The following is a 24,886-nucleotide window of genomic DNA, read 5'->3' on the forward strand; positions in this document are numbered from 1 at the left end:
TGGAATCAGGAGAACCTGAGTTCAAATCCAGCCTCAGACATTTAATACGTAACTAGCCATGTGACCTTGGGCAAGTCACTTAACCCCAATTGCCCTGCCCTCCCCCCTCCAAAAAGAAAAAGAAAAGTTTGCTGTCTTATACGGATGAGGTTTGTGATGCCCCAAAACAATTACAATAGTGATGTCAAAGACCATCGATCACTGATCGCCAAAACAGATATAATAATGAAAAGGTTTGACATATTGTGAGAATTACCAAAATGGGACACAGAAACACAATGCAAACAGATGCTGTTGAAAAAAAAAGGCACCAGCAGGTTTGCTTGATGCAGGGCTAGCTACCATAGATCCTCAATTTGTAAAAAATGCAGTATCTGTAAAGCACAATAAAATAAAACATGCCCTTATTGGGGTAAAGGAAGATTCAGCAAAACATTATATGAAGATTTTTAAAACCTGAGAGATCACTAGACCAGCTGTTTCATTTTATATATTAGCTTTATGGCTTCAGGTGCCTCTGGTAGAAGATGGGGACACTAGTTTATTTGGACACAGCCACAGGCTACAACCAGAGGGTCTCTTATGGTCTTTTCTAGCTTTAAGAACAACCATTTTATGATTTTTCTATACTTTCAAAGAATGGCAACAACTGTGTTCTCCTTCCTTCACTTCTTACTCAGATTAATGAACCCTTTCGTTATGACATAAAATCTAGAGTCTGTCGACATTTTAGTATGAAGGTTGCTTGTTATTTGGTTCTCTCATTACTCTTCCCACACACTGCTCACTCATTCCAGGTTATCCTCTCAATTTAAAAGTTCCAGGAAGATTGTAAAGTCTTCTTTATGTGTCTCCTATGGACTTGACTGAAAAGTAAAGTGAATTGGGAAGTTTGATGTAAGATAAAAGGTGTCAGCAAATCATAACCATTGTTGTTCAGTTGGTCCAATTCTTCCTTGACCCCATATGGGGTTTTCTTGGCAAAGATACTGGAGTGGCTTGCCATTTCCCTCTCCAGCCCATTTTACAGATGAGGAAACTGAGGCAAATAGGGTGAAATGACTTGTCTGGAAGTCACACAGCTAATAAGTTTCTGACACTGGATTTGAACTCAGGTCTTCCTGACTCCAGGCCTGGCACTCTATCCTCTACGACAGCTGGTAATTTGCTTTTAAAAAATGTTTTAAGCTTTATTACTAAAGTAATATAGCTTTATATTTTCATTGTGCTTAATAGCTTGCAAAGTAGTTTAACATTAACGATCCCATTTGATCCTCAAGCAACCATTATTATTCATATTTTGCAGAAGACTGAAGTTCAGAGATGTGTAAGGGTAAGGGAGGTTGTGGGGGGTAGTGGTGGTAGTAGAAAGAGCCCTATATTTGTAGTGAGAGGTTCTGGGATTAAATCCTGGAGCTATGACTCACCCTTCCCCCCTTCCCAACCTTCAGTGAGGCACTGGCCATCTGTAATGTGAAGACCAGATGATGTCTGTCATTCCTTCCAATTTCACTTCCTGTATCCCTGTGACTGGACGTGTCTGAAGTCACACAAATGGTAAGCAGCAGCAGGACTGATTCTACATCCTTATGGTTCTTCCTTCTGCACTACGCTGCTTTACTTGATATGATGCAAAAATTCCTAAACTATAAGAGCTTGTTGTGAGGGTGATGTACATAGCATTTAACCATCTTTTATACAATATTCTGTGTCAATATTGTCATTTAAAATACCTAAAATCTAATTAACAAAGGCAGTGTCCAGAACAAAGGGGATAGTTCTACTATGCTTTGCTCACATCTAAAATATTGTGTTCAGTGCTGAGTACCATGTTTTGGGAATGTCAGATTATAATACTTCAGGAAGCCAACCAGCACGGAAAGAGGACTAGAAACCATGACACACAAGAATCAGTCACAGGAAATGGGAGAGGGATTCAATATACTCTACACCAGATGGCAGAAATGGGGAAGTTTTAGAGGTAGAATGAAGCTCAATGTAAGGAAAAACCACCCAACCATCAGAGCTGTCCAAAATGGAAGTTTGCTTCCGTTATTAGTGAGTTCTTTGTGTATAGTTGGCAGACTTCAAGTAGAGGGTGGAATATGTAGTCAGGGATATTGTGGAGAAAATTCCTTTTCAAGCATGCATATTAGACCTTTGAAATTCCTTCCAGTGGAGGGATTCTGTAATGGAGTGGTATAATCTTCTCAAGACCCACTGTGTCAATTATGGCACTGTGATCCATGGGTTCTCAAGGGCTATGTGTGTTATGTGTAAGTTCTAGTAGGAAAGGTTTGCATATGGTCCTGGTGAGGGACTGATGACCAGTTTAAATAGTTTGGAGCTCATCTCTGGGATCAGCCAAAAGGTGAAGGACTTTTCACTGCAGCAACTCTGGGAGACCTTCTACTAGAATAATAGAAAACGTGCAGGTAAAGAATTATGCCCAATAAATTTCTAGAGCCCAAGACTTAGCAGAGATATAGAAGCTTCTCAAGGGTCGTTGGCAGTCACCACCGAGCCATTTTGCTGCCAGTGAGAGAAATCCAGATGAGAACTTTTTGCCAAAGAGAAAGGCTCAGCCCAATTCATGGCTCTGGCTGGAACTTTTCCACTGAAAGAGTATATTGAACTAGTAAGGACAAAGAGTGCACATTGACTGTTTTATAATACAATATTTATTTTTATTGTATTTTTTCTTGAAAATGACCATGGCAGGCTGATATACTGGGATCAGTGCTATTGGTGTCAAGGAAACCACAATAAGTCACAGAACTGAGCATCAGGATTTCATTCAGCCTGAGGGGCTTCCATGCTGACCTGGCCCTCAAGACTGGTCAGTAATGGGAAACCAGCCCGAAAAAGGGCTTGCTAATTTTTCCTCTCTTGAAACTCATCTTGTGCCAACCTGGCTGTTATGTAACTATTTACTCACTCTTACTCATTCTGCTTACCCCTTGACATTCATTCACTGTGCAACATTTAGGTGTGGAAAGTACCCAGTGATACCTGTCCTAAATTATGTTCTGGCCAGGAAGATTTAGTCTGTTCCCAAGGCTCCAAGATGTCCCATGCCATAGATATTGCTTCTGTGCTAAGTTCCTCTTCTGACAACTAAATTTAGCACTGGCTCTTAACTGGGATTCATAAACTTTAAAAGGGGTAAGGAGCTGACCAAAAAACATTCATTCCCCAGTGTGGCCTAAGTAGCCAAGAGCTATCACCTCCCCCTCCCCACCACCAAACCATAATTTAGGAAAACATCAACAGTCTTGAGTAAAACAAACATAAAACAAAAAATGTCAAGCAATACATAAAATTCTTCTGTCATCATCACTGTGCTGACATACTTTGTCACTTCAGCATGGAAATGAATTAATAAAAATGTGCAGGACCAAACATGTATCACTTCTCTTTGAGGTGGGGAAATGAAGATCAATTTGACACTTCCCTTTTTCTTCTGTACTTACTGTTAACACTGATCAGACCTGTTTCCAACTTGGATAGGTGATTTTTTTTTTTACCAAAATGAAAGCCTCATTATTTGTGGGAAGTTTCTGGTAGAGTCCTACATGGTAGCTCTTTGCTCAAGCAAGTCCTTAGTCTTTTTGGCACCTCAGTGTCTTCATCTGTAAAATGAATGTGCTGAATCCTATGAACTCCATTTTTTCAGCTCTGAAATTCTATAAGTCAGTGATTTAGAAGGGATGTTTATTCAATTTGAAGATGACAAAAGCCAGGAGGCATAATGAAACCAATCTGGAACACAAGATGAAATGAGGTAAGATCCCTCCTTTAGGTAACACACAGACAGACACACACACACTCTACAAGATAGGGGTGATTGGCAGATCAATGGTACATGTGAAAGAAACGAGCATATAAAGCTCTTATGTATGTATTATGGGTGGCCAGTTCCATGGCACAGATCACATTGGGATCACTGTAATTAGTACTAAGTACCACAGTTTAAGGACACCGAAAGAGTAGAATGATTCCACAAGATGGTAACAGGCCTGGAAACCATGTGATAGGTAGTACAATCGAAGAAACTGGGAAACTGATCCTTGAGAAGAGCAGACTAAGCAGAAACCTGATACAGGCTTCAAATAACTGAAGGTCTGGTGTATAGACTGGTGCTGCTTTGTTCCTGAGGGCAGAACTAGGATGAACAGGTGGAAGTTACGGATAATCAGATTTTAGATCAGCGTAAATGAAGTTCTCACCCTAACTGTTCAATAATGAACTAGGCATTCTCCAAGTGGTTATCTTGTGGCTACGGGAATTGTTCAAGCTGAGGCTGACTAAGCATTTGTCACAGATGTACTAGAAATGATTTCCATGTTATACCAGAAACTGGTCCCTTTCCTCAAAACAAAATGGGGAAGTTTGCTATTAGGTAAGCCTTTAGAGTCTGCAGGGACAGAACGGTAGCATAATGAGCAAATAATGCGGGCAGCTTGGTGGTGCAGTGGATAGAGCTTCAGGCCTTAAGGCAGGGAAGACTCATCTTCATGAGTTCAAATCTGGCCCCAGACACTTACTAGCTCTGTGACCCTGGGCAAGTCACTTCACCCTATTTGCCTCAGTTTCCTCACCTGTAAAATAATCTGGAGAAGGAAATGGCAAACCACTCCAGTATCTTTATCAAGAAAACCCCCCAAAAGGGGCCACAGAGTCAGACATTACTGAACAACAAGTGGAATTAGAGAACATGAGTCCTGAAAGGAGAAAAAGTAGCCAGATATTTGATTTCTTTAGAATAGTGGTGTCAAATTCAAATCAAAACGGGATTGGGGGCTCCTAATCTGTACATGAAGATCCTTGCAGCCTCCATATTGACTTAGTTTTAAAATGTCACATTTTCTATGCTTTATCATATTTTTATTATGTTAAATATTTCCCAATTACATTTTAATCTGGTTTAGGCCTCCCTCAGGAGTGTTGTGGCCACTGCTTTAGAAGACCTGAAATTATGTTAGCACTGGGGTGTTGGCAGGAAACTGCCAATTGAAGATCAAATTTGGGAAAGTAGCAGCAGTCAACAGCAATGGCAGTTAGCATTCTTATATATTCAGTCTCTCTATTAGATGCTCCTGGAGAGAGAAGGGGTCATCAGGGAGCTTTTCTGTTGGCACATGCATTAAAGAAAAGACCAAACAGAGCCATGCACAAGTTAAGTGGTGCGCCTGAGACCGAGTGTGTGACTCACCATTCCAATCCTGGGTGGTTTGTGCTGTCTTGGATCAGGAGTGAAAATTAGCTACATTTAGAAAGCACCTAGAGGTTTCTCACATAACCCTAGGCAGTAGGTGCTATTATTGCCTCTGGTTTTACTTATTAGATGAAGAAACTGAGGCTGAGAGAGGCGAGTGACTTGGCCAGGGACACCCAACCAAAGGTGTGTTAGGCTGGATTTTGGCTCAGGGCTTCCCTTCCTCCAAGTCCGGCCACTCCATCCACTGAAGACCTCATTGCCTTGAGGGCGAGTTAAAAGCACTTAACTGTAAAATACTATTATAAATGAGAACAACAATGCATTAATTCTTTCTGCTATACTAAGGAAAATTAACTGGTCAATAGTCTGGATTTACTGAGAAGGTTTCAAGTACCTGGATGCAACCTCATCGTACCTGAAGCAGCCAGAGATTCCTGTGGGATGGCTGGTTAATACCCAGCAGGCCCTGCACATAGAATCAGGCTGGCAGTCAATGGAACAGTTTTAATGCTGTTCTTTACCAAAGGAGAATAAAAAAAAAGGACTGTCCTATGAACTCAGTGACCCGTTAAAACCGTGAACATGAAGGTGGGAGGCAACATTGCTAAGTCTCTTCCTTTTCAGGCTGTATTTTTCAGAGTAGCTCCTGATAAATTCTGACTACAATGACTTAAATAGACATAATAATCAAATAATAATAATACAAAAAATAGTTTTTAACAATTTATATTTCACCATTTTAATTCTATCAGCAATTTTTGTCTCTGTTCAATAAAAGAAACAATAGTCTATATAATAGAGTACATCATTGCATGTATTGCAGAGGTTAGAGTTGATCTGCACATAACCAAAAGTATTTTAGGATATCTATTTTTTCCCTTAATATTAATTAAGCATGATTAAAACCAGTGCAAAAATAATACTGTTTACATTGAACAAGAGAAGAGCCTTTTCCAGGATCTGCTTTTCCTGCTACAGTTGTTAGAATATAAGGGTATGATACTAAGCCAAGTAGAGATCCAACAATGATGCAATCCCCACTTCTACCATGGTCTTATGCACGTATGTGTCCTCTACTGGCTTCCCAGAGCATTCAGAGGGTCATCAAATGTACTGGACACCTTGGTTTCTAATCTTGTTTCAGGTGTTGACTGAGTGGACTGGCTTTTTGGCTTGGGCATCTTGGTCAAGCTGCTGCTAGATGAGAAAATATCATCTTGAATAAAAGAAAAAGAATTGATGTTAAATAAAACACATCCCACACAGAAACGAACTGCCCTGAAGGGCCAAATTCCTGAAATATGAAACGGGAAAGAGTTCCAAGCCGAGAGTCACGACACCAGATTCTAGGCCTAACTAGCTATGTGACCTAACACTCCGGACCTCAGTTTTGCTTATTCGAGGAACACAGCAATCACTGGAAGATGGCATAACACCCAGAAACCAAAATTCCTCCTACTGCTAAGAAGCAAAGGCAGGAAGACAAGATTTGGACCTCACCACTAGTGTGTAAGCCCTTCCTCAGTCTTCTCTTCTCCAGGCTAGTTCTTTCACTAGCCTTTGATTTTCAGATTTTTGAACAGAATGTTATAAAAATAGAAGCAGTAATGTAATCCCAAAGTGCCCAGAGACAAATGCAGTGACAGTACTCACGCAGAGCTGAGTGGATGGCAAAAATTCTCCCTGCCTTACATTCAATGTAATTTGTTCACCTGTAGGAAACCACACTCACCCATCTCATCATCAAATATTGACTTCGGCTCCACTTTCTTTTTTGACTTCTTTTCTTTGGGTTTTACAGTTAGGTCAGCAAAGATGTCAATGTTATCATCAAAAAGGTTGGGTTCCAAGGCTTTTTCCTTCTCTCTTGTTTTCTGTGCTGGTTTAATTGCTTCTGTAGCAAATATGTCATCCTTGTACCCCACCACAAAAGAAAAAGAATTAAATGAATTAATAATAAACATTTAAGAAATTCAATAAAAAGTAATTCAAATTAATAAAAAAATTTAAATTAAGATTTTTTTTCTACTTTTAAGTAAATGCAACAAATATCTAGACTGCATAGCTGCTCACACTGATTGGTGATGGTTATTAGTCTTGTCATGTATGTGTTATTATTTAATCTCAATTCCTACAGCGCCTAGAAGTATTTTATACTACAACTTTAGAACTTGGTGGGTTTTTTTGCCCTTACCTTCCCTGCCTCCTTCTGGGTGACTCTTAACGTCTGTGTTAGAGACAGAGGGACAAGTTCATTCCTTACGACCTCACTAGCTCATGAAACCATGCTGTTCCCAAAATTCTCATCTTCAAAACTGCTTGTTCCTAAACATCCAATTTTCTCATTCATGTTAAGTTTGCTCTTCATTTTCATCGTGACCTATGTATGGCCATTGGTGGATCAGGAAATCCTGAGTTCAAATCCTTAGACACTTACATATGACCCTGGGCAAGTCAGGACCTTTCAGTCTCAGTTTCCCCAGGTTTAGAGAGCAGCTAGCAGTCCAGCTGGGCAGGAATGTAGAGGAGAATAACTAGGAAACAGGATGGAGATATAACTCCATTATGAAGGATCTTAAATGCCAGGTTAAGGCATGTGTATTTTATCTGTCAGAAAACAGGGAGCCGAAGAACATATTTGAGCAGAGGAATGAAATGGTAAGAGATTTGCATCTTAGGAACATTACTTTGGTAGTTGGGTAGATTGGTAGGAAAATGGGAGGGTACTGGCATTCAATTAAGAGGCTAAAACAATAGTTTAGTGGGAATGTTTTAAGGACTTTAATGAGGGTGAAAGGAAGGGGAAAGAAGTAAAAAGTATCATGGAAATAAAACTGGCAAAATATTACAAATGATTAGGTATGGGAGATGAGGGAAAAGAAACAGTCTAGGATGACTACAGGGTTATAAATATATAAATGAGCTTGAGTGAGGTGACATGCCCTCCAAACATCTTATGGAAGAGGGGATATGGAGTTCGGTTTGAATAGTGAATCCAAGCTGCCTACTGGACATTCAGGTTCTAGTCCTTTACATCCCAATTCAAATATCACCCTCTCCATGTGAAGTGCTACTTGCTTCCCTAGATGGTAATGATCTTTCTCCTTCTCAGATGGCACAGACACTTGGCTTATTATATGTTGTTTAATATTTTAATCTGTGAGCATATCTCTTCCTACTAATACTTTCATCCTACAGAAATGACACAATCTTTGCCTTCAAAACCTGAAACTCCACTGGGAGAATTACAACATGTACTCTGCCTGCTATAAATTTTTTATCTCCCCTGCACCTAGTGCAGTGATTTGTATACAGTAGATAATTAAAAAATATTTACCTATCTAGGAGGGTTTGAATTTTGTTAAAGTAGAAAATGGGGGTTGTCATCTAAACTGGATATGCTTTGGGAAATTTTAAGGTTCTCTAGAATCTATTGATCAAAATCTGAGCAGTCAGGTCAACTCTGCACATAAAGTGAAAACATTCTAGGAAGCTAGACACAATACTGTTTTAAGGGTAATCTAAAAATCGAACTCTTTTCCATTTTTTTGGTGACCAAACCAAGGTTGATGCAACTCTTAAAGGACAGGAAGTGGTTCTAGTTTTTCTGAGTAAATTTCATGGGCCAATCAATAACTTAATTTATGGCAGCTAACCATAAAAAAAATGAATAAGACCCAAATAAATGAATGGGTTATTTCTCTATTGGGACCCTTAAAGAACAAAGCACCAACTTAAAGACCATCTAATTACCTCGAAAATGTCTTGTTTTTTTGAGACAACATCTTGCTGCCAGAGAGGTTCTGATGTCTTTTTCTTGGCTTTCTGGTTTGTGAAGAGATCATCTTCTTCCTCTAGGAGAGGTACAGCATTTTTTTTCTTTGATGGTTTCTGCTTCACAGATTGAAAGAGATCTTCCTCACTCTCTGGCTCATCCAGCACCGAAAGCAAAGACTGCTTTTCTTCTTTGCCCTGCACCTGGGTGGTCAGGTCCTCTGAGGCCTTCTCTTTGTCCTTTGCTCTCTTTGTTGTCAACTCTGACCCAGAAACCTTTGCAAAGATGTCACCAGAATCAAAAAGACTACCCTCAGTAGACAGGCCCACAGACCCAGCAGGAGGACCTTTCTCCCCTCCGGGCACCAGGGCGTCCTCCAGAAAGGGAGGAGCTGCAAACGCCTGTTCAGAGCTCCTGTCCTTTTCTACTTCCCTGGCGTGCTGCTGTCTGACGGGTGGGGGGATGACATGCTCTCTGCCCGACTGAAGGCCTTCAGCAGCATTTATATCCTCAGCCTCACTGGATTCCTGGGCAGCCAGCCTCCGGGCAGCTCGGGTTTGGGGCCTTCGTTTTCCTTTCATCGTGATTCGGCTCTGTAGTGGCAAAGGAATGTTCTCAGACCACAACCTGAAATTTTGTCCATGCAGACCATGTTACTTTACACCAGGGGTGCTTAACCTTCTTTCGTGTCATGGACCTCTTTTGGTGGTCTGGGGAAATCTATAGACCTCTCCACAGAAGAGTATTTGTAAATGCATAAAATAAAATACATAGTTAGTGGATTACAAAGAAAGCCAATTATATTGATATACAGTTGATAAATTAAAAAATTAAGTCCATGCACTGCAGGTTAAGTACTTCTACTCTATACAAATATTATTAAACAAAGAGGTAAATCAAAGAATCAATAAGCTGAAAAAGGTTACTCTAATTCCTTTCTCTTATCTCTAAGTATGACAGTATTAATGACAGCTAGGTGGCACAGTGGACTGAGCACTGGGCCTGGAATCAGAAAGACTCACCTGCCTGAGTTCAAATCTGACCTCAGACACTTACTAGCTGTGTAACCCTTGGCAAGTCACTTCACCCTGTTTGCTGCAATTTCCTCATCTGTAAAATGAGGTGAAGGAAATGGCAAACCCCTCCAGTATCTTTGTCATGAAAACACCAAACGAGGTTAAAGTATCAGACATGACTAGAAAAAGAAAAGAACAACAAAGAAAGTATTATCTTGTAGGTCATTTGATGCTTGTATATCAAATATGGCCAAAGAAGGAGACTCCCAGTCTCCTTACACTTAAATAAGTCTGAATCTTTTGTTTTTCTCTTATATGTTCTAATCCCTTAAAATTCTGACTTCCCACTACAATTTAAACTCAAGACTATAAATAAGGTGTTCCTTTGACACCAATTATTATACAAAAAATGCCTTGATCTGATAACTTGTGGAACTGTGGGTGATGATAACTATGTGTTCTGTCTACCATGTTGGTAAGATCAGCCAAATTATATATGAATCAAATTCTTTTAGGAAAAAGATTTTCAGTTAATTTTACGTAAAGATATGTAAATTTAAAATGTTAATAGCTAAGAAACCAGAATTATTAGTAGTATTGGTTTAGATTAAAAAGTAGCTATTTCATGTATTTTCCAAAATAGAAAAAGGTATTGCTTAAAATGAATTAAATTTGGGGGTAGAGGGTACAGAATTTTTTTTTTTTACTAAGAACTCATATTAGGGGTGGCGAGGGGGAGCAGTAAATAGAGCACCAGCCCTGGAGTCAGGAGGACCTGAGTTCAAATCGGCCTTAGACACTTAGCACTTACTAGTCGTGTGAACTTGGGCAAGTCACTTAACCCCAATTGCCCTGCCTTCCCGACTTCAAAAAAAAAAAAAAAAAGAAATCATATTGTTTGTCTACTTCACCCAAAGGGCAAAGTGCCATTAGGTGTCTGGCCAGAGAAAGTAAGTGGTTTTGGGCAGTGGGAAAGGATGCCAGGAGATCTGGGTCCTCATTTGGGTTCTTCTGGTAACTGGGCAGTCAGAGAACTGGATGAGATCAAGGCTTCCCAGCCTACAGGCTGTAGACCCTAGGAGCAATGCAAAGGACTACAAGAGACCTATAAAATGGCTCACTTTGATAAACAGGTAACAATTTCTATGGACTGAAAAATGTCTCATTTGAAAGTGTTCCTGAAGTCATCATAGTTTTTTGTCTTCATGAATGTTCCTAACCACTGAACTGTGGACTGAAAAATGTCTCATTTGAAAGTGTTCCTGAAGTCATCATAGCTTTTTGTCTTCATGAATGTTCCTAACCACTGAACTGGATACCTACCTCTGAGATTCCTTGTGGGTGTATACCTTTATGGTTCTACAGAATAACAAATAAAGAGAATGGATCCCATGTTTTCACTTACTCACTAGAGGGCAGCGGGGCTGTGCCTGGGAGTGGCAGGGCTGGAGTGTGTCAGACCAGTAAGGACAAGTGATGTGTTTGTAAGGCAAGGCTGATGATCCCCTGGACAGCTGAATGTGCCTAGGAAGGATGCCCTATAGAGGTGTCAGAAATACTTCAAAAGAGAATAAAACGATTCATCATCACCTTGTTTACACTGTGTAAGGTATCTGCTCGGGCTGGGTCCTCAAAGCTCACACCTGTCTCACCAGTAGAGGCCGTCTCCACACCCTGGACTCCATCGGGCTCAGATGCAGTAAAGGCAAACCCAGGCACAGCAGCCTTCACCCCAGAGATTTTGGGAGCTGTCCCGGGCAGCAAGGCTGCTGGATTAATAGCTAAATCTGCCTGGGGAATAAAAATAAAATTTGCTATTTCTTCTTATCTGTATCCAGATCATGACAGTGCTAGGGGAGATGACAAGGGACTGAAAACACTTAACGAGAGCAGGGCACTAGATGGGCAAGGAAAAACAGATGCAAGGGAAGGTTCCACAGAGCCCCCAGATTCAGACAGAGGATATGCAGCCGTGCCCACAATCACTGCCACAGGAAAAAGAGGAAAGGTGAGACAGGCCTAGCATCATGTGGGAAGCAACAATGGGGGAAATGCCAGGGGAAGAGCTGAAGAAGAAACAAGATATCCAGAGATTAAGGAGGCCCCACAGTGGGCAGTGAGGGCTCCCAAAGTGTGGCAAGAATTACTTGTAGTTTCCCGATCCGAGAGGAAGGCTCTTTGGTTTTATGTGGAGGAAGGCCTGCAGAGTCCTGTGTGAAATGACACTGGATTAAAAACCAGCAGGGATAAATGGTGGGAAAGGTCCCCAGACTGCAACACTAATTAGACATTCATGTGTGACACACATCATTCCTCTATCTTTAGGACTAAAATGAGAACTGCTTTGAAGAATATATTAGGGGTTTCAGAGACTTCCTCCAGAGGCTTTATCAGCCCCTCCTAGCTGGGGGAACGCACCCTCATGCACCTCAGAAATGAAGTGGCCAAAGGATTGCAGTGTCATCAGGCCATGAAAAGTCAAGCAGGGCTGAATCAAACAATATCTTGTTGGTCTCTGAGGCACATGTCTAGGCACAGAGGGAAAGTTTGGCATCTCCAGAGAATGGCCCAGCTCTGGTTCACTTTTCTGGGCATGGGCTCAGACTACCAAAACAAGGAATCCTATATTATTTGGACTACAGTTAGTGGGTCATACCCCCACTGTGGAGCATGACACAGGTCCAAGGTGGACCAGAAAGGGCCTGGGAATGGTGAACCACACTCTGCCTCCGTCCTAGAAAAGATGTAACTCCAAACAAAATTTTAGAAGTTTGTATAATAGGTATTAATTTGAATGACTACCCAGGGATAGTTAGTTATTCTAGTCTAAAGGTGTATCAGAGATTGAGGCCTCCAAAAAACCAGAGAGGAAAGGTAAAAAGTAAGTTAAGAATACCCAACGTATTCTTCCTCAGTATTAGCTTATTCAGAAGTACTCTTTGGGGAATTCCTAAATATAGGTCTATACTAGGTTCTTAAAATTATCCCCCAAAGGTATTTTATCTAAAGGCAACCCTTGGGTTGGTTAGGTGGTACAGTGGATAGAACACCGGCGCCTGAGTCAGGATGACCTGAGTTCAAAACTGAGCTCAGATACTAGCTGTGTGATCCTGGGTAAGTCACTTAACCACAACTGCCTCAAAAAATAAATAAATAAAGGTGACCATCAATATTTGTGGAACCATCTAAGAAATCTACAGTGTATTAAGCCATTCAGCATGTTACAGAGGAGTGTTAAATTCCAAGCAGATAAAACTAGCATTTTCTCCTCTACACTGACTATAGTTTCACCAACAAAATGTGAAGGAAAAACAATTACTGTAGCTTAACATCATTCCATTACTTCCTTCCCCAATTCAAATATGGGAATTTCCACCAAAGAAACACTCTAAAAGGGTGCATTCTTCATCTCCTTATGCAGATTTTTAGGTAGGCCAATAAAAACTTTAAAAATCCATTTGTTCTCACCTGGGCTGTTTCCAGTTTCCACACATCTGTTTCATGTTTGATACTTGGAGATGATTCAAGGAATTTATGGCTTTCAAGAGGAGGACCAAAATTATCTTTTTTCACTGCTGTTTTCTTTGGGGCTACCTTCTAAGAGAAAAGTAGGGCCAAAATTCACAATCAGGTATAGAAATCATCCATCCTAAGGAATCACAATATAACAAAGGGATCTAATGTTTTTCTCCTCTTAAGTGAAATGATATCTTTATTTTAGTGAGTTGGCAAATTAAAAGATAAACATTCTCAAATTATTCCAAATCTAAAGAAGTTAAATCTGCTCCTTTCTGATATGCAAGATTTAACAATACACTAGTTCAGCATTTCTCCTGAGACAGGAAAAAATGGTGCTAAACATCCAGGTCCACCTACATTCAAGATCTGAAACCTTCATATACACGTCTATTTTTATTACTATATTGAATTGCTTTATTCTTCAATAAACTATTAAAAGATCCAAGCAATAATATACTAACTAAAAATGCTGGATTAACTCAAGATATTTGAATATTTAAAAAAGTAAGCGCTATTTGGCTAGGGAAAAATAAGGGGCTTTAGTGTTCATTTACTAGTAGGCAAGCTTTCCTCCTATCTTCTGAGGCCCTTTTCCCTAAGACACTGAAAGTTGAAGATTTTAAGCAACCATTTCCTTTCCAAGAAGTTTCCTCTACTCCTCAGTCTTTATAAGAACAACCAAAAAAAGCTGGTACCGGTGGATGTGGTTGAGCAGAAGTGAAGAAATCATCATCGTCGTCTTCTTCCCCAAAAAGGGCCTCTTTGGGTGGGGGACCAGCTCGCTTTTCTGATGACTAAAAGAAAAGGACAAATCCCCTCTGTGAGAAAGCAAAGGCAAGAAGATCCTGCATTCCTGAGGCAAAGATCTCCTCTGACTCAGACATGGAGAACTGACCCTGGCAAAGAGGTCAACGTCAGGATCATTGTCCTGCTGGAGCTTATGGCTGAAGAGGAGCTTTTCATCCTGAAAGATATCAGTGGTAGTCTTGAAATGGGCACCAGGACTGGAAGGCTAGGAATAAAGAAGAAGGGAGATCAGTTGAGGACCTTAAGAGCATCTATTTCAAGCAGCCCAGGAAGTGTGGTATGAGGAAACGAAACATTTTAAATGGAAGAGCAGGTCTGGATATAAAATTCAATATCATGCTATCTCAATTCATATGCCTCCTGGGAATTAAACTGCCTCATTAAAAAGATTGGTCATCTTTATAAATCACTCAAGAAAGTAGATGCTCTAGTTCCAAACAGAGTCTGTCCAAAGTCTCATATCATGTGGTTTCCCAGCAAAAATCCCTGTTTTTTGCATAGCTCTCCCTGTTAATGTGACATAAAGCAAGCTCTAGATGAAACGGTATTCAGTGACACCGATACCTAGCTGGTATCTCTAGACTCCTCTTCTACCTTGAATACTTGCTATCTCCTGTTCTCCAACTCTCTTCTATCAACAAAGTGAAGGATCTGGTACCAGTTACAACTGAAGGCTGACTTGATTACATTTATGTATGAATGAATTTCAGTTAGTATTACCATGAAGCATGCATTTGCATTTTAGGTGTTTTATTTCTAATTACCATAGGAAAAACCTTTTCTTCTATTAAAAGAAATCCAATTTTAGATATGGGTCAAACAGGCAAGTCAATTATTGGTTTACCTATGTCTTGTTTCATGGGTTGCCATGACCAAAGAGTTAATCACCAAGTGGGCTTCCTACTGGAGATGAATCCCACTGTCCTTAGGCAGGTTGGTTCTTGGGAAGCACCAGTTTGGTGCTCAGACCATTCTCCAAGCCTTTCCTGTACAGTAGACTCTATCACACCATATGTTCCTCTGCCAAAAGCTCTATGAACCCTGTGTAACCTCTACACCATGACAAATGAGGTATCAGAATAGCATTCTGTGAAAATGCTGCTGTACAGCTGTTAGTCATCAAAGACCACTGTAAATGAAGAATTAAAGCTGAACATTATCCACATGGAGAGCCATATGGTGAACATGAATAGTCAGTCAGTCAGTAAACATTTATTAGGCAGTTTGCTCTGTGCCGGGGATAGTGCTAACCACTAGAAGAGGCCACAACCCATTAACAGCCTAAGAAGTAAAAATGAAAAATGTTATGATGGAGGTCATCAAGGAGATGTAGCACTAGAAAAAAAGATGGGATGGCCATCAAGCAGGAATCAAGGGTAAAAGATGGAGAAAAAGTATTTCACTGTCAGTCACATACATATGTATGTATGCATATATGTGTGTGTGTGCATATATATATATATATATATTTTTTTTTTTTTAAAGCAATTGGGGTTAAGTAACTTGCTCAAGGTTACATGGCCAGTTATTTCTGGGTGTGGTGCTAAGTATTAGAGCCCAGATTCGATCCCAGGTCATCCTGACTCTGGGGCCGGTGTTCTTACTCACTGAGCCACCTGGCCACCCCTGTCAGTCACATATTAAGAACACCAGAGCTAAGCATTATGGGAAGGCATGGGAGGTGGGTTGGGGGCTGAGGGTAACCTCGCTGGCTAGAGGGAGGTGTACCTGCATCAATGAAATCAGTGTTGCACCCCAGAGTATAGAATATATAAAACTTCATATGTTTGATTCTGTCCTTTGCCTCTCTCTCCAGTGGAGACAATGGAGAAAATAAATTTGAATTTTTGATCATCCCTAAGCAGATACAGAGAAGGGACATCTCCAGAGGATAGCCCAGTTCTGGGTTTCTTTTTTGAGCATGACCTCAGACTAGTAAGACAAGGAAGTCCACATTATTTGGACCATAGTTATGGCATCATGCTGTGCTGGCGCCTGGCCCACCCCCCGTGGAGCATGACCACAGGTCTAAGGTGGTCAAGAAAGGGTCTGGGAATGCTAATCACAGACTCTTTACCTCCATCATGGACAAGATATAATCGCTCAAAAATTCTAGAAGCTTCTTTAATAGGTATTCATTTGAATGAATTCCCCAGCATAGCTATTCTGGTTTAAGGTATATTAGAGATCAAGACCTCCAAAAAGTCAGGAAGGAAAAGTAAAAAGAGAAGTAGAGAAAGGTAGAACCTCAAGTATTAACACCCAGTGTATTCTCCTCAATACCAGCTTATGTAGGCTTATTCTTTGGGGAATTCCTTTAAATTGAGGAAAGAATTAAGAGACAGTGGTCAATTCAAAGTTGCAGAGGTGGCAGCTAGGAATCAAGCACCATGTCTATGGTACCACATGGTTGTACTGTAATTGAATCTGTAGGTGTTGTTATAGTCAAATCTCTACAAAGTACCACTGAGCTTTTGATTATTTGTACTAAAGAAATGTACACTGACATAAAATCTAAATATAATCTAAATAAAATCATGTAAAGTCTAAAACCACAATGGGACTATGGCCCCCACTCACTGAGTTCTCCCACTCAGGAGGAATAACAAACAGCTGGAAATAGTTTCTAACATATAGAGACAATGCAAATGTGGCTAACTGGGAAATAATTTGTTTAGACAGTTAACATGGCTAGAAGGGATAACAGAAGTCATCTTGGGACGACCCATGATCCCCTCGCTTCCCAGTTCCTCTTTTGGATATTGTCTTCCTCCTTACAATGTAAGGTTCTTGAGGACAAGGGCTGTCTTTTTTTTTTAAACAGATGAAAAAAACTGGGGCATAAGGAGGTTAATGGACTTTCCCAAAGTTATACAGAAAATTAGTGGCACAGCTGGGAACTAACCCGAATCTATTTGCTTTTATTCTAATACTTTTGCCACTGTCTGCTAAAGAGACATCGTCTGTTTTCTTGTATCCTAAAGCTTATAGTACAGAATATCCAAAGAAGCAGTCTAAGTTACAAAGTTATACACTCAAACTTTGCTAGAATGTCATAGACATTCCAAGTGTTTAATATATGCTTGCTGAATGAGTGCTTGCATGTGACACCATAGTATACCATTCACTGGAGTTACAAGATTCCCTGTTAAGATCTTGGGACACATGAATTTGAAATGGTGCCAATCCTAGTAAAGAGTGAGCCAGTCCCTCATTTGTGCACAAATACAAGGTCTTTAAGGCATTAGAATCTGGAGGTATTTTACAAGTCATGACAACATTCTGCATTCTTCAATAATGAAGGGACAGAATGAGGAGGTTTGTGCTGAAGGGACAACTAAGAGGAACTCACTGACTTCTCTTTGCTGGAGGACAGCAGCCACTAGGCCATGGATATTGGTTCACAGGTGTTTCACAAGAAAGCTAAATTAAAAAAAAAACTCAACACCAATTCTATTATGTTCTATAGATACATTCAACATGAACAATAACATTTTACAATGGAAAATTCAGTCCCCTTCTAACTTATATTTCAAATGAGGTACAGCACAGGACTAGCAGAAAACAGAAAAATAAGGAGCTGTGAGGCAGGAGTTCTTAACTTTTCTGTGATATGGACCCTTCTGGCAGTCTGTTGAAGACCACAGACCCTGTCTCAGAATAATGTTTATAAATGCCTAAGAGAGTATTGAAATAAAATTATCAAAAGATTAAAAAGCAGGTTCCTAGACTTCAGATCAAGAGATAAGACTAAGATTAAACATAGAAAACATAATTGTAACCCTATGAAAATAACATTTCACCTTTTCCTCCTGCTTGACCACAACAGTACTCCCAGATGAAGCCGACCCAGCCTGCTGATCTACTGGTTTCACAGTTCCAAATGGAGCTGCTTCTTCTTCCTCATCACTAAATAATGAGGGCACTGCTGGAGGGATTTTCTCTTTTTCCTACCAAAAAGGAAAAAAAAAAAACCACAAAAAGTCTGGATGGTGTCTAAGGGACTCACACATTCAATCCACTCATGCAACCTATTTCCTGAATGTCCAGTGGTTCATTAAGGCACCTCAAATCCTTTTTTGGAAGGAGGAGAGCATATATAAAATCACCAACAGAAATACAAAGCATATAGTTCTTTATAATGTAAAGCAGGATGTCTAGTAGGACATAACTAAGAATATAACTTTTCTTTAGTATGGTGTTTTTTATGGATTTGACTTCAGTTTTGCTGAAGGTGAAAATAACAGAAAGTAGTAGGGTAGGGACGAGTCCTATGGGGCCAGGACAGTTGGATGGAGTACCTGGGCTTACCAGTGAACACACTGGGTGAGCAGATAGCCTAGACGTTGGAAATGGAATAGATTCTATGAAGGACATGGACTATGGAAGGCATTCTGGAATGAGATTCAGGGAGGCAGACCTGCAGCTAACCTGGGAAAGCTCTTCCAAACATGATAGTCAAATGAAAGTAGTAAAAACATAGCTTCACGTCACTGAAGCAAAGGAGTAGGGGAAACAGGATGAGGAAAAGAAATGAGGGATAGAGGAAATTATAATTAGGAGGACACTGAAATTCAATATAATCTGAACTTGGGATAGAGAGAAATGAGGTCATGAAATATTCTAAGGAGGGATGTATAAATTCCAAAATGATGAGCTTCAGAGAGAACCCAGCTGTGAACTCAGGCAAAAGATTTGTGTGTTCAGGCAACTTACTCTATTCATAATTACAGTGCTTTACATATTGTAAAATGTGAATCTAATTATATGGAAATCTCAAAAATAAGTAAAATATCTTTCATGATGTTTCTTTTTTGAAAGGTTTATATATATATATATATATATATATATATATATGAACCAAATTTTGAACTCTCCACAGTCTGAAATACTAAAGAATCTTTTGGTGTCCAGAAGTGCCTGCATTTTCCATGTGGGAAAAGAGACATGTATATAAGCTGTTCTGTTAATTTTATCTCTTATTTAATATTTATAGCCTACAAGCTTCCCCCCAAAATTATGATGCTTACAGAATGACATGCAACTGTTTAGCTACCTCTCACAACTTCTCTGGTCCTAAGAATTTCAAAAGTACGTTAAATTAAACCTCATCAACATAGCTTGATACTTTTTATTTGGCATTTACAAATAGGAGAAATGGACACAGGCATCATCAGTGAAAATGTTAACACACTCGCCATTAAACACCCCTTTAAAGTATCATCATAGTTTTATTGCAAACTCTGTCATTTTTGTGAACTAAAATAAAAAACCTTTTTTTCAACTTTATCAGTATAACAACCCTGCACCAAATAAGAAAATTTGTAAATACTTTCTAACACTTATGCAAAAACATGATGACTACAACATTGGGGTATGGTGTCCTTCAAAAAGACATTTTTGGAAAGGGAACTATTGTCCCTAAGATTGTAGTTATTTTCCCAGAGATGAATCTGATCTTTACCTTCTTTATGTCATAATCTATTTAATAATAAAATTCAAGATCTGAATTTTATCCTTTGAATTAAGGTCCTTTAAGGTACAAACTGTGCCCATCTGTTTTCTGTTATCATAACACTATGCAAATGAGAATGCCTAATAAATGTAAGCAGGTGATAATGATGAGGTCCTGAACTGCCTAAATTAGAAGGGTGGCAATGGAGCCCAAGGAAGAGAATCATTGCGTACAAATGCAGAGTTTTGGGCTCTACTATTCAAATCTGCTATCCCATGTACTGTTAAGTATAAATGAATCCTTTTATTCGGTCTATAAGCCTGTTTCACTGACTGTAAGGTAACACTATGGGCTTGGAAATGTACTAGCTGCAAAATGGCAAGACAAATGTCCATTTGATATTCTGTCCAGAATTTTAACTCATGTAGTATGGAAACAAAGTCATATCTAAGCTGATTAAATTTACCGTTTTTGCAGGAAGAACAGATGGAGGAGGAGAGCCAAATAGAGACCCGCCACTATCAGCATCTTCTTCAAAAAGGAGTGAAGCTTTAGGAGCTTTTTTCTGGCTATAAAATAAACAACAACAAAACCTCTAGAGTATTAAAGTCTAATTATAATAAATCAGAAAAAATAGGCAGAAATTTTGGGAAAGATAAATAATAACTACATTTGCATCACGATGATGCAACTTTAGTGCCTCTTGGGCTCCCAGACCATATCACTAACAATTTATTGGACATTTAGAACTTAATGTTCTCTAGTATCTTGACTTCAACATGTTAAAAAAAAAAAAAGCTCCGATTATCTTTCCCCCTCAAACCCACTCCTATTCTGAACACTCTCATGCTAACCTCATCGGCTACCACGTCTTATCTTTTCTATGTTCATGTCATCTCCTGCATCTGACCCCATCTCTTTGTTCACTCCAATTCAGGTCCTCATAAAGTCTCATCTACAATTACAATGTTTCTGACATATGACATGAACACACCTTTCTGCCATCACCCCGGCTCCCTGGCCCCTAAGCAGTTCATTTTGTTAAAGGTAAACACCAGTCGCAAAAAATTGGAAGGTGATCCATCAGCAGCCAAAGTGGTTTCTCTAAAGTGTAGGTCTGACCATGCTGCCCCCTTGCTCAGTGAGCTCCAGTGACACCTTATTACCACCAGGATCAAAATTAAAATGCTGCAGTTGGCATTTAAAGCTCTGCACAACTCCTTGGGTCAATGGAACAAAGCCTTCATATTTAGAGTACTAACAATTAATGTTCATGTAGTGAAAAATCTAAATTCTGGTCAAATTCATTGTTCTTAATGTGATTATTGTTTTATTGTAATAAGTCTATTTGGATTCTGAAGACAATGCATTGGGAACATGCTCCCAACAGTTAGCACAGTGTTTGTCTAGCATACAGTAGGTGCTTAATAAATTCTTGCTGACCTGATTTTGTACATCTACAAACAATGTGCCCCTGCTATTCACCTGGAACACAGTGAACTAGTTTGGGGGGCTGGTGGTGGTGATGGCAGAAGTACTGCTTCTCTGGATGCAAAAAATTAAAAAACCTCAGTAGCCTTCATATTACTAAGAGAAATGCTCTTAACTTAATCCCTGAAGTTCATTACTACCCACAGTATATCTCTGTGCTACTCTCTAGACAGCTGTCCATTTTGCTGCAGCAATGTCCTTACCTGTCTTTAACAACAGCAAACAAATCCTCTTCATCATCTTCCTCAAACAGACTTATCTTTTTCACATCCTTCTCTATGTGATGCTGCATTATCCCAGGCTTCTTAAGTTCCTTTACATTGCTGTCAGGCATCTTACTGGTCTGTGAATCACGCATGCTCCACTGGTCCTAAAAAAGAAATTAAAACAGTATTTTATCAACCAAAGGAACCCTAAAAAGAGACTTTTGTCTACTTCTCCCTGTCAAAGGTAACTCAAGTGAAAGTACATAGGAAGCAAAATAAAAGTAGTTATTAGCTGCACTTTCACTAAAGTCTTCTTCCCTTCATGCCTTAGAGTCATGGAGGTAAGCTGGTGTTTGAGAATGACACCAAGGTTGTAAGGCTATTTGGAAGGATGGTGCTTCTCTGTATGACTTCTACTATAGAGTATCAGAAAGAAGGAAGCATTAAGGTTGCCGAAGAAATCAAATGAAAATGGATGCAGTGATAGGCTCAGTCAAATAAAGAGCAGAGAAAGGCAATTATGGTGAACTTTTTAAATCTAAGTGTCTTCTAGAAATAATACTAGTATATCTGGGATGTGTATAACAAATTTCTATTGTAATTTTTGCTTTCACATTTACTATCTATGTCTCTGTTTGTCTGTGTGTGTGTTTATGTTGAATTTATTCTTATGACAGGTAGAGAGAAGAAAATAGTTTACTTTTTTTTTTTAAAGCAATTGAGGTTTAGTAACTTGCTCAAGGTTACATGGCCAGTTATTTTGTGTGGGTGTTACGTATCTGAGGCCAGAACCGATCCTGGGTCTCCTGACTCTGGGGCCTGTGTTCTTATTCACTGTGCCACCTGGCCACCCCAAAAATACATTTACTTTACAGAAAGTAGTGCCCAGGATGCTTGAGTTACTATAACATGTACTTTTCTTTAAAGTTAGGAGATTGAAATGGAAATTTACCTATACTCATGGCCAGTTTTTGCCAGACTGCCTCACTGCACAAAGAAAACAATTCTGAGTGTCCTGAATGATAAAGCTGACAAACTTGCATTTTCTGCTGTCTCATCTGGGTATGTAAAATTTCTCTTACTGAATAATGCTTAGAAGTTAAATCATTCAGTGAGATAAAAACTAAGTCAAACATACACTATATAAATCATGCTGTTATTTTACTTAATACATGTTTATTAGCTTTGGAAGTATTGGGATAAGAGAATCTTAAACTCTTCAAATAATGCATTTGGCATGTATCAAGTGGCTCTCAAAAGAGTTTTGGACATTCTCACTTGACAAACTCCAACAGTTCTAAAAACTATAACATGTATGTCGGAATTGGGGAAAAAGTACTTAGGTCACTGTGACAATCTGATATTGATTGTGTCAAACTAATTTTTCCTTTAAAAAGAGTTATATAAGAGTGGGGCGGCGTGGAGAGACCTGTGGCCCTAAGGCTGCAGGTTCCCCACCCCTGAGTTATGTTGTCTCCCTGATTAGAACGTGAGCTCTTTGAGAGCAAGAACTGTCTTCTCTATCTGTACACCCAGAACTTAGCACAGACGTTTGCATATAGTAAGCTTTTAAATGTTTCATTCGTTCAAGATGGTGGCAATTGTACCTCCTCATCACTGCTGAACAGTAAGGTAGATGTTTTTTTGTGTGACTCAGAAGATGTTGTCTTTTCTTGAGTTTGCTTAGGCAGAGATGATGCAGAAGATTGCTTCTTAGATGTTTCCCCAAAAAGATTTTCCTAAAAAAAAAAAAAAAGTTCCCCAAAGTGCTGAGTAAAACCAAATCACAAGAGTCAGAAATCAAGACAATATCTGCTAAAATGTTAGGAAATGAGTTTGATGTAAGTCAACCCAGTGACAATGGAGAACAAGAGACACTTTTCAAAAGTCATTAGATACTAAAATAATGCTATTCCCTTATCAGTTTTCCTCTACAATATACTCTGCGCTCAATTTTACAACCAAATTAAGGGACAGATAACACAGGATGGGCAATGGGAAAAAAGAAGGTCTCCTCAATTAATGGAACAGCAGGGAGAACATGACTTTGGAGTTCTTACTGCATATAGCCTCAAACAAATCAACTATGAAGGCTCTCCAGCAGGCACGACAAAGAACTGAGAATGTGGCTTTTAGGGACAGATAGCTCCTTTCCCACTCTCTCAGGTTTAAATCTGAGCAAGAGAAAAAATAGGATACAACCAAAATAAAGGTTTTTCTCTTTCTCTGTATGGAAAACGCTTATCCTTTAGATAGGAAGAGGCCAAGATGAGGAAAAAATGACCTTTATGTTTCTCTACTGTCAAAAAGATGTAGTAAGTTTAAGAAACAGTTTTTTGAAACATTCTAGAAATTATCCAGTATAAATAAAATGACATCCTTTGAAAAAAGGTATATTTTCTTACATGTGAATTTTTAGTGTAAAATCTCTAAAAAAAAAAACAACAAGCAACCCAAACACTTGTATAAAACACCTGATTATGAGGCTATTGATCCAAGCAGGTAGTCTACTTCTCATATAGACCAAGACTTTTGCAGTACTTCCTCTTTTCAATCTGGGGAAGGTGAAGAAAGGATTCCTTAAAACAGTTATAGAAATGTCCAGGCTATGTGATCTTCCTCTCCAACTTCCCTAAAAATAGCTATCAGGCTTGCCCTGATCCACCCACCTCGTGAGACTGCAGATTCCTTAATGTTTATTGTAAAGATATCAATATTTTACCTCTTCATCATCATCATCAAAAAGAGAAAGTGGTTTCTTTGTGGTGAGTTTGTTGGAATGGGGAGCTCCAGCTTTTGCCTTACTCAGATTCGGAGCAGAAGAAAACAAGTCCTGTTGGATCCAAAAATAAAGTTATAAAGAATAGTACAAATTAGAAAAGCAGATGAAAGAAGGATTTTATCTTGTTATAAATAGTTACCTCTACAAAGTCTATTCTGATGCCTCCTCATAGTATGGAGGTAACCTTCGGGCCCTAAGGCTAGCCAGCAGAACACAAAACTTGGACCTAATCTACCATTCTAGAAAGGCTTTGAATACAATCCAGGCAAAAACTACACTTGCTTTCTGAGGACCTGTTTAAATAAGTTATTGATAGTGAAAAATGGAAAATGGAGAAATGCATATTTATGTGCACTATAACAATTTCCTAAAATGGCATAATTAATGCAAACCAGTTGCCATAAAAAAGGGACCAAAAAACCAAAGAAGTTGCTTCATCCAGGAAACACCTGACTTCTTTGTCAGGTGGACAGACATGATAGTTAGAGGAACACCACTTTAAAATAGAAAATCAACCACGAAATCTTATGGAAAAAAATGATTAAAGATTTTAAGTAGTATTGCCTCTTAGCTCAGTGAGAAGCAGCAGAGGGAAAACAAGTTTAAAGAAAACT

The 24,886-nt window shown here is 39.3% G+C and overlaps 1 protein-coding gene across 9 annotated transcripts in view; it reads right to left on the bottom strand.

Annotated features, from left to right (window-relative positions):
* Positions 1-2,663: 2,663 nt before the first annotated feature.
* WASHC2C (WASH complex subunit 2C) overlaps positions 2,664-24,886 on the bottom strand; it is a 56,363-nt gene continuing 34,140 nt past the window's right edge. For 4 of the 9 annotated variants that reach the window (XM_069071343.1, XM_069071335.1, XM_069071337.1 and 1 more), the window contains exons 17-29: positions 24,213-24,323; positions 23,098-23,229; positions 21,488-21,654; positions 20,260-20,362; positions 18,142-18,288; positions 14,427-14,543; positions 14,227-14,325; positions 13,481-13,609; positions 12,160-12,222; positions 11,603-11,803; positions 8,975-9,589; positions 6,954-7,134; positions 2,664-6,437 (exon numbers count right to left, since the gene is read on the bottom strand). In XM_069071343.1, the coding sequence (XP_068927444.1) occupies positions 6,295-6,437; positions 6,954-7,134; positions 8,975-9,589; positions 11,603-11,803; positions 12,160-12,222; positions 13,481-13,609; positions 14,227-14,325; positions 14,427-14,543; positions 18,142-18,288; positions 20,260-20,362; positions 21,488-21,654; positions 23,098-23,229; positions 24,213-24,323 (2,208 nt within the window). In that variant the 3' untranslated portion in view covers positions 2,664-6,294. The remainder of the gene's footprint in view (positions 6,438-6,953; positions 7,135-8,974; positions 9,590-11,602; positions 11,804-12,159; positions 12,223-13,480; positions 13,610-14,226; positions 14,326-14,426; positions 14,544-18,141; positions 18,289-20,259; positions 20,363-21,487; positions 21,655-23,097; positions 23,230-24,212; positions 24,324-24,886) is intronic. The other 5 variants (XM_069071340.1, XM_069071338.1, XM_069071342.1 and 2 more) reach the window with 5 other exon arrangements.

This window comes from Petaurus breviceps, unplaced genomic scaffold (assembly GCF_028583685.1).
Source record: "Petaurus breviceps papuanus isolate PSGF00001 unplaced genomic scaffold, PetGlider_PUasm1.0 90825, whole genome shotgun sequence".
Classification (NCBI taxonomy): Eukaryota; Metazoa; Chordata; class Mammalia; order Diprotodontia; family Petauridae; genus Petaurus; species Petaurus breviceps.